The 17,868-nt window shown below is 39.1% G+C and overlaps 2 protein-coding genes across 2 annotated transcripts in view; both read left to right on the top strand.

Moving 5' to 3' along the window:
• Positions 1-9,075, top strand: part of sgk3 (serum/glucocorticoid regulated kinase family member 3) — a 33,132-nt gene extending 24,057 nt beyond the window's left edge. The window contains exons 13-17 of the mRNA XM_034112882.1: positions 1,595-1,681; positions 2,460-2,555; positions 3,588-3,743; positions 3,999-4,088; positions 8,271-9,075. Coding sequence (XP_033968773.1) covers positions 1,595-1,681; positions 2,460-2,555; positions 3,588-3,743; positions 3,999-4,088; positions 8,271-8,441 — 600 coding nt within the window. The 3' untranslated portion in view covers positions 8,442-9,075. The remainder of the gene's footprint in view (positions 1-1,594; positions 1,682-2,459; positions 2,556-3,587; positions 3,744-3,998; positions 4,089-8,270) is intronic.
• Positions 9,076-10,195: 1,120 nt separating this feature from the next.
• mcmdc2 (minichromosome maintenance domain containing 2) overlaps positions 10,196-17,868 on the top strand; it is a 46,990-nt gene continuing 39,317 nt past the window's right edge. The window contains exons 1-5 of the mRNA XM_034112884.1: positions 10,196-10,292; positions 10,908-11,038; positions 11,586-11,645; positions 12,132-12,327; positions 12,542-12,664. Coding sequence (XP_033968775.1) covers positions 10,196-10,292; positions 10,908-11,038; positions 11,586-11,645; positions 12,132-12,327; positions 12,542-12,664 — 607 coding nt within the window. The remainder of the gene's footprint in view (positions 10,293-10,907; positions 11,039-11,585; positions 11,646-12,131; positions 12,328-12,541; positions 12,665-17,868) is intronic.

The following is a 17,868-nucleotide window of genomic DNA, read 5'->3' as shown; positions in this document are numbered from 1 at the left end:
GCTCACCTCACAACAACAACGGGTCGATGATCGTGTTGCTTTTAATCATACGAAGCCAGATTAAATTAAATAACGACTTCTCCAACCTTATACTTTTCTCCAGAGTGCCGTGGTTCATTGTTTATTAATGTGTTTCATTTAGCGACCGCTGCAGTGCTGCTGCTCTTCAACGGGAGTGTATTCTCCCGTTAGCTCCGGGTTAGCTCACACGGCTCTAAAGTATTCACTGTCTGACTGTCACACAAGCAGCTGACACATATCCCCAGTTCCCCTTAAGTGAATGTGTGTCAGTCTGAATTGACGCTGTTTGGCATCACAACGCTGTTATGAAAGTTTCTCTGGTATAACATGGGTGATGTTAGCATAGCAACCGAAGCTAAACTGACTACTTGCTAAGCCGTTTTCTACAGGCACTTTTTACCGGCGTATTTTTCATTATGATTCTACTTGTGATAGTCGGACATGACAACCTGTGCAGCCCATGTATTGATTCCATCCGATAGCTGCTATAATAAACAAAACGTCTGCCTGCTCTCCACAATGATCAATAACAGCGAACGGATGGTCAAAGTAAGGTACAAATAAACAGAATCACACGAAGCCTGGTTAGTGTTGCCTGACTTTATAAAGTGTGTTTTTTTTAACAAGTGTGTGGTTGCGTTCTAGTCACTTTGCTCAGCACTACTGCTTGTTACAACTTTTATTTGCCGTACTCGCCTTAACTGTTAGCTCAGGTTAATCTCGCCCCCCTCCGACGTAAGCGTGACGTATGCGGTTCTTGCTTCTAGACGGACAACTTTTTGGTGCTCGAAACGAACCGGATTCCGGAGCTTAGAGGCTGCTCCGCTGCGGTGTGAACAGGAAAACCCGGTGCTTTTCAAGCTCCAGCTCCGAACCGGCCCCGAAACACCGTTGGTGTGAATGGGGTATTAGTTCCCAGCACTTAGTTCCCAGCACTTAGTACCCCCAGGGCACTTAGTACAGATCGCGTTCTCACCGGAATAAGTCCCTGGGGGAGGATTACGCAAATGAAGCCGCTGACGTCACTTCTTCTTCTTCTGCTTTGGGTTTACTGGCAGGCCGCAAACCACTTCACGGTGTATACTGCCACCCGGAGTCCCCGGCCGGAAGTCCCCGGAGTTGGGGAAGGCTTCAGTAGAAGCTGCTGGGACTCCCAGCAGCTTCTACTGAAGCCTTCCGAGTAAATCGCCAGAACGCTGACACCTCCTCATCTCCACCGCTCCCATGTTTTATTTTGTGTTGCCATAAGTTAGTCTCTCTCCGTTGGTGCGCGGGGCTAATGCTAATGCTAATAATGCTAATGCCAGCAAATAAAATGGCGGCTTCACAAAACTTTCAGAGTTTTACGGGGCGTGGTTTGCAATTCGCCCAGCCAATCAGAAATGGGAACTTTTTTCTCCCCAGGAAAGTACCACCTCTCTAGCAGGCACTAAAAAGGGGTGAAAGTTCTCATGAACTAAGTTCTCTTTTTGGTGTGAACGCAACATTCCAGGAACTATCGGAACTAAACGGCAAAAGTACCCCGGTGTGAAAGCTAATGAGATGATTGTGTTTTTTCTTCGTCTTTCTGCAGGGACACATCGTCCTCACTGACTTTGGGCTGTGCAAGGAAGGCATTTCTCAAACTGACACCACCACAACTTTCTGTGGGACACCTGAGGTATTTAATATGTTCAAGAAGTTCAATCTAAAGTGTCTAATAGTGATAATCATTTACAGACACATTGAGACCTGAGTTATCTGACAAACCCTCCAAATATCTGCAGGAATTTGGGCTTATTTGGTCTCAATGTGTCTGTAAATGATTATCAAGGATGTAAAAACTAACCTTATTGAGCATTTAGAATGTGGATTGCATTGCTGATGAATACAGTTTATTTTCCAAGCAGATAAACATAAACAAAGCGAGACATTTGCAAGAAAATAAGACAAATAACCCACAATTCCTGCAGATATTTGGAGGGTTTGTCAGATAATTCAGGTCTCAATGTGTCTGTAAATGATTATCAAGGATGTAAAATATGGAATAAATGCATAAATAATGATGGTAAAGATAACCTTATTGAACACTTAGAATGTGGATTGCATAAACATAAACAAAGCGAGGCATTTGGAAGAAAATAAGCCAGTCATTTGGGTTATTTTCTCTTTTTTTATGTTTATCTGCTTGGAAAATAAACTGTATTCACCACCAAAGCAATCCACATTTTAAATGCTCAATAAGGTTCTTTTTCACCATCATTATTCATGCATTTATTCTATATTTGACCTCCTTGCTTTGTGCACAAGCTGCTCCTAACCTCTTTAGAGAAATGATTAAGGTTATTGATTGATGATTAAAGGGCTGTGGATGTAAGAAATAGTGATATTTTGGAGTATTTAAAGCCAGTAGCAGCATGTCGGAGTTATATTATAATGATTCAAATGTGTGTGTGCAGTATTTGGCTCCAGAGGTGCTGAGGAAGCAGCCGTACGACAACACGGTGGACTGGTGGTGTCTGGGATCTGTTCTCTACGAGATGCTCTTCGGACTGGTGAGACCAATACTCATCTAATATCACCCATGCATTGTAGTTTGAGGGAATTGCTGATATATTTTGTAGGAAAAATAGCACAAAAAACCCCAAAAGAGACAGAAAATGACCACGAAAAGACGCAGAATAATGCGACACTCATCGATGCTAAATGACCAGAAAGTGACACTCATCGATGCTAAATGACCTAAAAGTGACACTCATCGATGCTAAATGACCAGAAAGTGACACTCATCGATGCTAAATGACCTAAAAGTGACACTCATCGATGCTAAATGACCAGAAAGTGACACTCATCGATGCTAAATGACCAGAAAGTGACACTCATCGATGCTAAATGACCAGAAAGTGACACTCATCGATGCTAAATGACCAGAAAGTGACACTCATCGATGCTAAATGTCCAGAAAGACCACAGGAAGCTTCAAACTGTCTATGATGAGAAACAAAATATTCAAAAAGAGACAAAGCATTGCCGTACAACCAAAACAAGACTCAAAAACGTCAACAAGGACACAGGAAATGACCAAAGAGAGACACAACATTTCTATAAAGCAATGCAACACAACTTAAAGTAGATGTGCAACAAACAAAATAAGACTTGCAAAATTCAAAATGACCAAAAGAGACGCAAAAAGACCACGAAGAACTTCAAACATCTACAAAAGTTACACAAAATGACCAAAAACAGATCAAAAGCATTAAAAAGAGGTGCAGAACAAGAGGAAAGAGGTGACCCTCAATAGATGCTAAAGGACCAGGAAACCACAACCAGAGACTCAAAATGTCAACTTCTATAAAGCAATGCAAAACCACTTCAAATAGATGTGTAACAAATAAATAAGATTCAAAATGACCAAAAGAGATAATTATAACCAAAAACTGATCAAAATCATTCAGAAGACGTGTAGAACAAGAGGAAAGAGGCACACACTGACCCTGACCCTAAATCGATGCTAAATGACCAGAAAACAAGGTCTCTCAATCAGCCTCCTGATTACCCCCCCTCCCTTTGCACTCCTTCCTCTTCAGCCCCCCTTCTACAGCAGAGACACACACGAGATGTACGACAACATCCTGCACAAACCTCTGGTGATGCGTGCGGGCGCCTCCAGCTGCGCCTGGTCTCTGCTGCAAGGCCTGCTGGAGAAAGAGGGTCTGCACCGCCTGGGCTCCAGAGACGACTTCGTGAGTCCACACACACTCTGGAGAGCAGAAAAACACACACATATATGTCATTAAAGCAGAGTTAGACACTAAAACACACACATATCACATTAAAGCAGATGAAACACACACACATATATCACATTAAATTACAGGTAAACACACACCACATTAGAGCTTGACTGTGTGGGCTCCCTCTGGTGGTCAACATGTGAATTACCCTCAGCTTTCTGTAAACAAACTGGTAAATATGATGTTTATTTTCTACGTTTCCAGAATGAAATTAAAGCTCACGACTTCTTCTCCTCCATCAACTGGGACGACCTGGAGCAGAAGAAGATCCCTCCTCCATTTACGCCCAATGTGGTAAATATTCTGTCTGTTTTTACTTCAATTTTGATTGAAATACACTACATTACACAGGTGTTTCTAATTAACAGTGGCTGATTAAGAACCATCCTTCAAAGGAAAACCCAAAACATTTGCAGAAATTAAGTAAATAAATATGGTTTTATGAGTTTTTTTAATCAGAATCAGTTAATAGGATTTTTCTAATTATACTCAGGTAAAATTAAATGTTGCAAGGCTCCTCTAGATCAGTGGTTCTCAACTGGTGGGACCCGTTTCGAGTGGGTCGCAGATGTGAGTGAAACCTTATTTAAAAGCATTCTTCAGTTCTGTGAAGGGATATATGCACTGTACTTCACTTTAATAATGTATGCTGAAAAGCGTATATATTACAGCACGATTTTTTGTTGAATAGATTTGAGTGGTTCAAAATTTTGGGTCGCGATTTATTGACAAAGGAAAAAGTGGGTCCCAAGGCCTGACCAGTTGAGAACCACTGCTCTAGATGTAGTTACATTAAAAACATTTAAATAAAACAGTGGTTGTAACATAAAAAAGGCACCAGACAGTTAAATGGTTTCCTATTGGCTAGCGCTCCAACACATTGCACGTGATAGGCTAAGGGGCGGGACATCTCTAACCGAGGACCAATCATAACAGAGCTGGCCAGCTATAGGGGTTCTTTGAATTCATTAGTGTGATAAAAAAATAGTAAAACTGTTATTTAATTAAATGCATATGGAGTAAAAAAAGTATTAAAGGAGAGGTGTCATGCTTTCCCGGTTATCACCCGTCCCCTTGTGTTATGTAGGTTTGTATGCATGTAAACGGTGTGCGGAGTCAAAACCCTCAAAGTACACCCTGTAGCGAGTAAAACTCTAACACAGACAATACCTCCCCAAAACGCCTCGTTGGAGATACGTCATTGTCCATTTGATTCTTCCATTTCGTTCCGGGTACGGCATGATGTCAAGCCGTACCCGGAACGAAATGGACCAATCCGTGGAGCCGTTACGTTACGTCCGCGGAGCCGTTACGTTAAGCCCCCGCTGATTGGTCCAAATTGACCAATCCATGGACTTCCTCACACACACATCTGTGTGCAGGGAGCAGGCAGCTCAGCTGATTTCTCCTCCCTGGCTGCAGGCTGATAACAGACAGTTGAAATTCTCTCTGCAGACCCATTCTCTCTGCAGACCCATTCTCTCTGCAGACCCATTCTCTCTGCGGACCCATTCTCTCTGCAGACCCATTCTCTCTGCAGACCCATTCTCTCTGCAGACCCATTCTCTCTACAGACCCATTCTCTCTGCGGACCCATTCTCTCTGCAGACCCATTCTCTCTGCAGGCCCATTCTCTCTGCAGACCCATTCTCTCTACAGACCCATTCTCTCTGCGGACCCATTCTCTCTGCAGACCCACTCTCTCTGCAGACCCATTCTCTCTGCGGACCCATTCTCTCTGCGGACCCATTCTCTCTGCAGACCCATTCTCTCTGCAGGCCCATTCTCTCTGCAGACCCATTCTCTCTACAGACCCATTCTCTCTGCAGACCCATTCTCTCTGCTGACCCATTCTCTCTGCAGACCCATTCTCTCTGCAGAACCATTCTCTCTGCGGACCCATTCTCTCTGCGGGCCCATTCTCTCTGCGGACCCATTCTCTCTGCAGACCCATTCTCTCTGCAGAACCATTCTCTCTGCAGACCCATTCTCTCTGCGGGCCCATTCTCTCTGCAGACCCATTCTCTCTGCAGACCCATTCTCTCTACAGACCCATTCTCTCTACAGACCCATTCTCTCTACAGACCCATTCTCTCTGCAGACCCATTCTCTCCGCAGACCCATTCTCTCCGCAGACCCATTCTCTCTGCAGACCCATTCTCTCCGCAGACCCATTCTCTCCGCAGACCCATTCTCTCTGCAGAACCATTCTCTCTGCAGACCCATTCTCTCTGCGGGCCCATTCTCTCTGCAGAACCATTCTCTCCGCAGACCCATTCTCTCTGCAGACCCATTCTCTCTGCAGACCCATTCTCTCTACAGACCCATTCTCTCTGCAGACCCATTCTCTCCGCAGACCCATTCTCACTGCAGACCCATTCTCTCTGCAGACCCATTCTCTCTGCAGACCCATTCTCTCTACAGACCCATTCTCACAGCGTTTATCAACCTTTTTCTTACTCAATATCAAGCCACACTTATTGTTTTTACTCCGGCTGTGACTTTGTGTGTGCTCAGGATGAGTTTGGCTGTGTTTCGCTGTGTATCGCTAACAAGGAAACAACACCTCCACGGAGCTCAGTGCGATTCACAACGTCCCGACCAATCAGAGCACACTGTGCTCACAGGGAGGGTGGGGGCTGGAGCTATTGGAGCTACAACGAGCCGTTAAAGGCAGAGAGTGAAATTCAGTGAATACACGTAGTTTACAGAGATGCTGTATGAGAAACCAATGTGAGTTTGGAGAGATGCTGTTTGAGAAACCAATGTGAGTTTGGAGAGATGCTGTATGAGAAACCAATGTGAGTTTGGAGAGATGCTGTCTGAGAAACCAATGTGAGTTTGGAGAGATGCTGTATGAGAAACCAATGTGAGTTTGGAGAGATGCTGTATGAGAAACCAATGTGAGTTTGGAGAGATGCTGGATGAGAAACCAATGTGAGTTTGGAGAGATGCTGTTTGAGAAACCAATGTGAGTTTGGAGAGATGCTGTTTGAGAAACCAATGTGAGTTTGGAGAGATGCTGTATGAGAAACCAATGTGGGGTTGGAGAGATGCTGTATGAGAAACCAATGTGAGTTTGGAGAGATGCTGTTTGAGAAACCAATGTGAGTTTGGAGAGATGCTGTATGAGAAACCAATGTGAGTTTGGAGAGATGCTGTATGAGAAACCAATGTGAGTTTGGAGAGATGCTGTATGAGAAACCAATGTGAGTTTGGAGAGATGCTGTTTGAGAAACCAATGTGAGTTTGGAGAGATGCTGTATGAGAAACCAATGTGAGTTTGGAGAGATGCTGGATGAGAAACCAATGTGAGTTTGGAGAGATGCTGTTTGAGAAACCAATGTGAGTTTGGAGAGATGCTGTATGAGAAACCAATGTGAGTTTAGAAAAATGCACAATATAAATCTATTCTAGTAGACCTCACCAATGGAATTATGATCAGTGGAAATGACCATGACACCTCTCCTTTAAATGTAACTTGCCTTGTTGTGGGAACCCTGAATTGCCTCCTAATTGTTTTTACCTCATTATAAATCAATTTGTACCATCATTAATTTGCTTTTTGGTCGTGAAATTAAGTCCCTTTTTTAATGAATTCATCATCTTTAAATAATGTAAAGAAAGTATTGAATGTAACTTGCCTTGTTGTGGGAACCCTGAATTGCCTCCTAATTGTTTTATCTCATTTTAAAGCACTTTGTAACATCATTAATTAGCTTTTTTGTCATCAAATTAAGTCCCTTTTTAATGAATTCATCACCCATATACATGAGAGTAACACATGCGTCACTTCCGGGCAAAAAGTACGGCTCCGCCCACTTTTGGGGGAAAACAAAGCTGCCATTTGAATGGCGGTCAATACAAATTCTGAAGTTTTTGCCAATCCGATCAGAAATGTAAGAAAACCGTGGATTTGTGGATCTTCAAAGAGCCCGATTACGATGGCCAGACAGGCAAACAATTACATTAAATCATTGGAAATCGACGATCGGGCTGGTTAAATATAGCAGTAGGCGATCGATGTCATACATGAGAGTAACATCTACGTCACTTTACGGCCCCGCCCACTTTTGGGGGAAACAGAGCTGTCATTTGAATGGCGATCGAGCCTGAAGCCACAGAGCTCTTCTATTACTGTCCTTTTTTCTTAGAGGAAGTACAGACAAACGTAACTCTGGATTTGTTTTAATGTTTGAGGTGCAATAAACGACACAGCAGCTTGTTGGCGTGATAAAACAATTATTTTCCGCCTCGCTCATGAGAGTAACAGCCGGCGAAAATTACAGCGTCTCCGACTGATTTTAATTTAACCATATATCGAGCCCGCTCGTTGATTTCCAATAATTTAATTCAAATGACAGCTTTGTTTTCCCCCAAAAGTGGGGGGCCGTAATTTTCGCCCGGAAGTGACGTCGGTGTTACTCTCATCTATAGTCTGTACTCACCCCCTCTCTCTCCCTGATGTTTCCACAGAGTTCCTGCTGCGATATCTCAAACTTTGACCCCGAATTTACGGACGAATCGGTGCCAAACTCCATCTGCTGGTCTCAGGATCTTTCCATTGTAAACGCCAGCGTGATGGAGGCGGACGACGCCTTTGTTGGTTTCTCTTACGCACCGGCGTCCGATGACTCTTTCCTCTAAAACGATCTTTGTTTCGTTCGCCTTAACCGTCACAATAACTCCTTTTGACTAAAGGGAAGAAGAGTTTAAACCACGGATCAATAACCTGTCCTCTGACGCCAAAGCAGCTGGAAATAAACAGCACTTAAACATGTGGGGTTGGAAAACAAAATGTGCCAGATGTGCTTTTTTATAAATTTGTATTTATATAATATAACAGATGATATTTTTAAAAGGACATCCTCTATTACTGTTATATTCCTGGTGGTTTCTAAAACTTTATAAAGCCTTAAATTGTCCCTTAAATGAACACTTGAACAACTAACTGGACTTTAAATCACACCATTTGACATGGAAATGTGTTGGTCCATGTAATTACTGTAAAAAAGAAATACACTCATGTGTCTTATTCATTTTAACTACGCTGGAAATAGGGATTACTTGAGACCGCTGAATAATGCATTTTTGGTTTATAGGTCACATTTGTAGAAACATTTCTACTTCTGTTTGTCTTTAAATATTTAGTTTTTATATTGGGTTGTTTGTGTATTCTATTCTTTGCCTTAATGCATTTATTCATGATTGCAGAAATTAGAAATCCACAATGCTTTGCTAAGTAGGCCTATATTCCTGCACATTAATAAAAAATATATAAGAAAAGCGTGTTTTTGTATTTATTACTAATAATGTATGTTGTGTAGTGACTTGGAATTAAGGTATTTTACTTTCAATCATTTTATATATTTTCTTATTTCAATATAACTATTAAATATGTTTTATATTATTTTATATTCGTACTTAATCATACATTAAATCATATTACATCCGGGTCCTTTGGCAGTTGGAGTGGTCACCAGTGTAAAAGGTGGCCGTTTTACAAAAACAGGTCTTTGTATTTACTACTAATAATGTATTCTGTGTATTATCTTAAAATTGAGCACAATTACATTAAATCATTTAATATGTGTTGTCTTATTTCAATATATTTATTAAATGTGTTTTATATTATTTTATATTTGTATTTAAAGGTGGGGTAGGTAAGTTTGAGAAACCGGCTCGAGATACACTTGTTATATTCCATGGAATGCTCTTAACATCCCGATAGCAATGAATATCTGAAGTGCTTTGACAAAAAATCCATAAATAAATGTCATCTGTGGAAGCTGTAGTACTGTAAAAAGCACGACCAATCATCTGAGCCGGCCCGGCTAAAATAACTGGATGGCCTACCTGCCTGTCAGCCTTCCATCTGTGCACAAACTTATCTCGTGCCCTCATTGGTCATGTGCGCGTTCGTGTGTGTTGGAGGAGGGGCTCTGTAAGGAATTGGCAGATTTTTTCCGGCTGTGTATTTTCAAATTCTAGCGATCTCGAGCTTGTTTCTCAAATGTACCTACCCTACCTTTAATCGTACATGTAATCGCATAACATCCGGGTCCTTTAGCAGTTGGAGCGCGCGCACACCAGTGTCACTGTTTCTGTCAACAAAAGGTGGCAGTTAAAAAACGTTCTTTGTATTTATTACTAATAATATAGTATGTGTAGTAATTTGAGATTAAACCATTTTAGATTAAATAATTGTATAATTTTTTTCATTTCAATATATTTATTAAGTATGTATTATATTATTTTATATTTGTATTTAATCGTACATTTAATCGCACTACATCCGGGTCCTTCGAGTTGTTGCCATGGTACCGTGAAGTTAGCCCGCGAATGCGAGCTGTCATTTAAAGATTTTAAGAATATATATATGTATTTATAATTAACACACAATGAGTGACATTTTGTCATTAAAAGAGTCGATTCTGGTGTATTTAGACAGAAGTGGAGGACTTCAGAGACTGGGAGAAGACTGCAGACCTTTTAATGGTGAGGAGAACATATAATAATAATAATGCTAACTGTTAGCTTAGTTTGCTTACGTCAAGCTAACGTTAGTAGCATTGAAAGCTAAACACACTGGTTAAACTACATTACATATTCGGATTCAGAATACTTTTTAGTCCGTTAACTTTACATATAATGGATATGTGTCTCTGGCACTGGTAAATAAGCAGTGGTGGAAGTACAAATCAGCTAAATGTAGTACTTAAAGTATCAAAAGTAAAAGTAATCATGGCCTTTATGTGTAAATATGGTTATATATGTGACATTTCTAGGTAATATTTTTGCATTAACGAGCATTTTACTGTTAGAAAGACAAACTACTGATTTACTTTTTGTAAAATATTTAAATAATTTGACTCTTTTGTGACTGAAAGAGTTTATCCACTAGTTTAATTGTCAGAGATGCTTGTACTGTACATAACGCTTTTAAATGCATTTAGTGAATACAATTACTTGATTTCCCTTTTAAAAGTAGTGGAGTAGAAGTATAAAGTGGAATTAAATGGAAATACTCATGTGAGGTTCAAGTACAGTACAGTAAATGTACTGAGTTACTTCACAGATCAGATGTAGCTCAGATGTCCCTCTCCTCTGCAGAGCCCCAGCTGATGGAGGCGGTTTACAGGTTCTGCGTCAGCGTGAATCCCTCAGATGTGATCGAGGTGGATCCTGAGCTGGGACACTGTGTTCTGCAGGATCCTCTCACAGCAACTGCACTGTTTCAGTCTGTAAGTGGAAAAACTGAGAGTTAACTAAGAGTTAAAACACATTGTAGGAGCCATGAAACGTACAAAGAAATGCATTTTGTTTGAATACAAATTCGTTTTGTGCTAGTTTATATTTGGGTAATGGTTTGTATTATAAGATATTTGTTTGATCGCAATGGGTTGGTTGGTTTGGGTCACATGGATATGGTGAGGTGTGTGTGTGTGTGTGTGTGTGTGTGTGTGTGTGTGTGTGTGTGTGTGTGTGTGTGTGTGTGTGTGTGTGTGTGTGTGTGTGTGTGTGTGTGTGTGTGTGTGTGTGTGTGTGTGTCAGGGTCGTTGTATTTTTTTTGACTGCAAGCTTTAGGATTGCTTTGATTATTGTTACAATGTCTATGTAAAATAAGTTGATCATCTAATTTTTAATTAAACTACATTATTATTCACTGCAATTTTGATCTCAGCAAGTACTTTTTTGATAGCGTGTCATACAATAGAAACAGGCCCGGTGTTTGTTACACACACTTCTTCTCCTGTGAGGTTAACTCACTTTTCCTACTTCCTCTCTCAGGTTTGCTTCCTGGCCATAAAGACTCTTTCACTTCTCGATAAGATCCACACAGAGAGTCAGGTAGGAATAAAAGCTGAAGCTGTTTCCTGTGGAGGAAATTCTTAAAATAAACTGATAAATGATTTATGGACAAAGTTTGTCTTTGTTATATTTAATAAAGTAATAAAGAAAGTCAATACACATGAAATGGATCTCAATGCAGGAACAGAGCAGCTTCATCCTCAGAGGAGAGAGAGGTTCAGCTGACGGTCTCTCTGTGTATTCATGAGAGGAAACAGCTGCTCCTCCATCCCATCATCAAGCCATTCAACCCCCTTGTCTTTAACCATTTGTGAATCCACCTTTGACTTCCTTTGCCTCCTGAAATGTAAACCCTTAACACATGTCTCTGTTAAACACATACAAGACTAAACATACAATTGAACAGTGTAAAAGGCAATCAGAGTATAAGACTATATGTTTTAAATGATTATATGATCATTTGACAGGACATTTCCCTCCCACAGCATCAGTCCTGTAACAAGGTGTTTTCTAATTGCTCCCCAGGTGAATGTGATCCTGAAGTTGACTCACCTTCCTCCGTTCCCCGAGTACTCGTTGGATCTTTGTAGTTTTCCTCGGGGGAACGGGGCCATGAGGCCGGTCTCCATGGAGGGTTTAGTCATCGCCATAACGAGAGTCACCAAATACACCCAGGGCGCTCGGTTCCTCTGCAGCGATGAGGAGTGCCCTTGCTCTGCAGGTATTAGCCGGCATGCTAACAATATCATAAAGGTTGCAATCTTTAAATTCAAGCTCAGACAATTCGCATTCATAGACACAAGACAACATAAAACATAACATTTGCAATCTGGAAATCCCCCTTTGGCAGGTCAAATATGGCAAGATGTTGTGTTTTTTTTAAGCTCAGACAAGTAGCATTTATAGACAATGAGAGTTTGTTTCCTGGACTTTAGGGTTTCACCACATCCGAGTTCATGCACCCGGAGCCACAGAATCGGCCACGGTGAGAAACGACTTCATCTGCAGGATCTGTGGCTCGGCTCTGAAAGAAGACGTGAAGTTCAGAGTGCTGGGAGGTGAGATCTGGTGGAGAAATATAATCAGAGGAGGTGGGAAGTAGTGGAGTACAAATACTTTGTTACTGTACTTAAGTACATGTCTCTGGTATCAGTACTTTACTCCACTACTTATTTTTCTGACTTTTTACTTTGACTTCTTACATTTCTAACCCAAATACCTGTACTTTCTACTTCTTACATGTTGAACACAAATACCTGTACTTTCTACTTCTTACATGTTGAACACAAATACCTGTACTTTCTACTTCTTACATGTGAACACAAATACCTGTACTTTCTACTTCTTACATGTTGAACCCAAATACCTGTACTTTCTACTTCTTACATGTTGAACCCAAATACCTGTACTTTCTACTTCTTACATGTTGAACCCAAATACCTGTACTTTCTACTTCTTACATGTTGAACACAAATACCTGTACTTTCTACTTCTTACATGTTGAACACAAATACCTGTACTTTCTACTTCTTACATGTTGAACACAAATACCTGTACTTTCTACTTCTTACATGTTGAACACAAATACCTGTACTTTCTACTTCTTACATGTTGAACCCAAATACCTGTACTTTCTACTTCTTACATGTTGAACACAAATACCTGTACTTTCTACTTCTTACATGTTGAACACAAATACCTGTACTTTCTACTTCTTACATTTTGAACTCAAATACCTGTACTTTCTACTTCTTACATTTTGAACTCAAATACCTGTACTTTCTACTTCTTACATGTTGAACACAAATACCTGTACTTTCTACTTCTTACATGTTGAACACAAATACCTGTACTTTCTACTTCTTACATGTTGAACACAAATACCTGTACTTTCTACTTCTTACATGTTGAACACAAATACCTGTACTTTCTACTTCTTACATGTTGAACTCAAATACCGTGTACTTTCTACTTCTTACATGTTGAACACAAATACCTGTACTTTCTACTTCTTACATGTTGAACACAAATACCTGTACTTTCTACTTCTTACATGTTGAACCCAAATACCTGTACTTTCTACTTCTTACATGTTGAACACAAATACCTGTACTTTCTACTTCTTACATGTTGAACACAAATACCTGTACTTTCTACTTCTTACATGTTGAACCCAAATACCTGTACTTTCTACTTCTCACATTTTGAACCCAAATACCTGTACTTTCTACTTCTTACATGTTGAACACAAATACCTGTACTTTCTACTTCTTACATGTTGAACCCAAATACCTGTACTTTCTACTTCTCACATTTTGAACCCAAATACCTGTACTTTCTACTTCTCACATTTTGAACCCAAATACCTGTACTTTCTACTTCTTACATGTTGAACACAAATACCTGTACTTTCTACTTCTTACATGTTGAACACTAATACCTGTACTTTCTACTTCTTACATGTTGAACCCAAATACCTGTACTTTCTACTTCTTACTTTTGAACCCAAATACCTGTACTTTCTACTTCTTACATTTTGAACTCAAATAACCTGTACTTTCGACTTCTTACATGTTGAACACAAATACCTGTACTTTCTACTTCTTACATGTTGAACCCAAATACCTGTACTTTCTACTTCTTACATGTTGAACACAAATACCTGTACTTTCTACTTCTCACATGTTGAACCCAAATACCTGTACTTTCTACTCTACATGTTGAACTCACAAATACCTGTACTTTCTACTTCTTACATGTTGAACTCAAATACCTGTACTTTCTACTTCTTACATGTTGAACCCAAATACCTGTACTTTCTACTTCTTACATGTTGAACCCAAATACCTGTACTTTCTACTTCTTACATGTTGAACCCAAATACCTGTACTTTCTACTTCTTACATGTTGAACACAAATACCTGTACTTTCTACTTCTCACATGTTGAACACAAATACCTGTACTTTCTACTTCTTACATGTTGAACACAAATACCTGTACTTTCTACTTCTTACATGTTGAACACAAATACCTGTATACTTCTACTTCTTACATGTTGAACCCAAATACCTGTACTTTCTACTTCTTACATGTTGAACCAAATACCTAGTACTTTCTACTTCTTACATTTGAACACAAATACCTGTACTTTCTACTTCTCTACATGTTGAACTCAAATACCTGTACTTCTACTTCTTACATTTTGAACTCAAATACCTGTACTTTCTACTTCTTACATGTTGAACACAAATACCTGTACTTTTCTACTTCTTACATGTTGAACACAAATACCTGTACTTTCTACTTCTTACATTTGAACCAATACTGTACTTTCTACTTCTTACTGTTGAACACAAATACCTGTACTTTCTACTTCTTACATGTTGAACACCAAATACCTGTACTTTCTACTTCTTACATGTTGAACCCAAATACCTGTACTTTCTACTTCTTACATGTTTGAACACAAATACCTGTACTTTCTACTTCTTACATGTTGAACCCAAATACCTGTACTTTCTACTTCTTACATGTTGAACACAAATACCTGTACTTTCTACTTCTTACATGTTGAAACCCAAATACCTGTACTTTCTACTTCTTACATGTTGAACACCAATACCTGTACTTTCTACTTCTTACATGTTGAACACAAATACCTGTACTTTCTACTTCTTACATGTTGAACCCAAATACCTGTACTTTCTACTTCTTACATGTTGAAACCCAAATACCTGTACTTTCTACTTCTTACATGTTGAACACAAATACCTGTACTTTCTACTTCTTACATGTGAACACAAATACCTGTACTTTCTACTTCTTACATGTTGAACCCAAATACCTGTAACTTTCTACTTCTTACATGTTGAACACAAATACCTGTACTTTCTACTTCTTACATGTATGAACACTAAATACCTTGTACTTTCTACTTCTTACATGTTGAACACAAATACCTGTAACTTTCTACTTCTTACATGTTGAACCCAATACCTGTACTTTCTACTTCTTACATGTTGAACCCAAATACCTGTACTTTCTACTTCTTACATGTTGAACCCAAATACCTGTACTTTCTACTTCTTACATGTTGAACACAAATCCTGTACTTCTACTTCTTACATGTTGAACACAAATACCTTACTTTCTACTTCTTACATGTTGAACCCAAAATACCTGTACTTTCTACTTCTCACATGTTGAACCCAAATACCTGTCACTTTCTACTTCTACATGTTGAACCCAAATACCTGTACTTCTACTTCTACATGTTGAACCCAAATACCTGTACTTTCTACTTCTTACATGTTGAACACAAATACCTGTACTTTCTACTTCTTACATGTTTGAACACAAATACCTGTACTTTCTACTTCTTACATGTTGAACACCATACCTGTACTTTCTACTTCTTACATGTTGAACCCCAAATACCTGTACTTTCTACTTCTTACATGTTGAACCCAAATACCCTGTACTTTCTACTTCTTACTGTTGACACCAAATACCTGTTACTTCTACTTCTTACTGTTTGAACCCAAATACCTTTACTTCTATCTTACATGTTGAACCCAAATACCTGTACTTTCTACTTTCTCACATGTTGAACACAAATACTGTACTTTCTACTTCTTACATGTTGAACCCAACTACCTGTACTTTCTACTTTCTTCATGTTGAACCCAAATACCTGTACTTTCTACTTCTTTACATGTTGAACCAAAATACCTGTACTTTCTACTTCTTACATGTTGAACCCAATACCTGTACTTACTTCTTACATGGTTGAACACAAATTACCTGTACGTTTCCTACTTCTGAAATGTTGAACACAAATACCTGTACTTTCAGACTTCTTGACATACCATGTTGAACAAGCACAAATACCTGTACTGTTCTACTTCCTTACATGTTGAACTCAAATACCTGTAATATGTCTTACTTCTTACATGTTGAACACAAAATACCTGTACGTTCTTCTACTTCTACATGTTGAAACACAAAATAGCCTGTACTTCTACGTCTTACATGTTGAACACAATACCGTAGCTTTCTACTTCTTACATGTTGAACTCAAATACCTAGTACTTTCCTACTTCTTACATGTTGAACTCACAAATACCTGGACTTTCTACTTCTTAATGTATGAAACCAACAAATACCTGTATCTTTCGACTTCTTACTTGTTGAACACAAATAACCTGTACCTTTCCTACTTCTTACCATGTTTGAACACAAATACCTGTACTTTCTACTTCTTACAAGTTGAACCCAAATACCTGTACTTTCTACGTTCTTTACATGTTTGAACACCAAATACCTGTACTTTCTACTTCTTACATGTTGAACCAAATACCTGTACTTTCTACTTCTTACATGTTGAACCCAAATACCTGTACTTTCTACTTCTTACATGTTGAACACAAATACCTGTACTTTCTACTTCTTACATGTTGAACACAAATACCTGTACTTTCTACTTCTTACATGTTGAACACAAATACCTGTACTTTCTACTTCTTACATGTTGAACACAAATACCTGTACCTTTCTACTTCTTACATGTTGAACACAAATACCTGTACTTTCTACTTCTTACATGTTGAACACAAATACCTGTACTTTCTACTTCTTACATGTTGAACCAAATACCTGTACTTTCTACTTCTTACATGTGTGTAACACAAATACCTGTACTTTCTACTTCTTACATGTTGAACCAAATACCTGTACTTTCTACTTTCTTACATGTTGAACACAAATACCTGTACTTTCTACTTCTTACATGTTGAACACAAATACCTGTACTTTCTACTCTTACATGTTGAACCCAAATACCTGTACTTTCTAACTTCTTTACATGTTGAACACAAATACCTGTACTTTCTTACTTCTTACATGTTGCAACCCAATACCTGTACTTCTACTTCTTACATGTTGAACACAAATACCTGTACTTTCTACTTCTTACATGTGAACACAAATACCTGTACTTTCTACTTCTTACATGTTGAACACCAAATACCTGTACTTTCTACTTCTTACATGTTGAACACAAATACCTGTACTTTCTACTTCTTACATGTTGAACACAATACCTGTACTTTCTACTTCTTACATGTTGAACCCAAATACCTGTACTTTCTACTTCTTACATGTTGAACCCAAATACCTGTACTTTCTACTTCTCACATGTTGAACCCAAATACCTGTACTTTCTACTTCTTACATGTTGAACCCAAATACCTGTACTTTCTA

The sequence above is a fragment of the Trematomus bernacchii genome, unplaced genomic scaffold (assembly GCF_902827165.1).
Source record: "Trematomus bernacchii unplaced genomic scaffold, fTreBer1.1, whole genome shotgun sequence".
NCBI classification, from domain to species: domain Eukaryota; kingdom Metazoa; phylum Chordata; class Actinopteri; order Perciformes; family Nototheniidae; genus Trematomus; species Trematomus bernacchii.
This window is presented reverse-complemented; position numbering and strand designations above follow the sequence as displayed.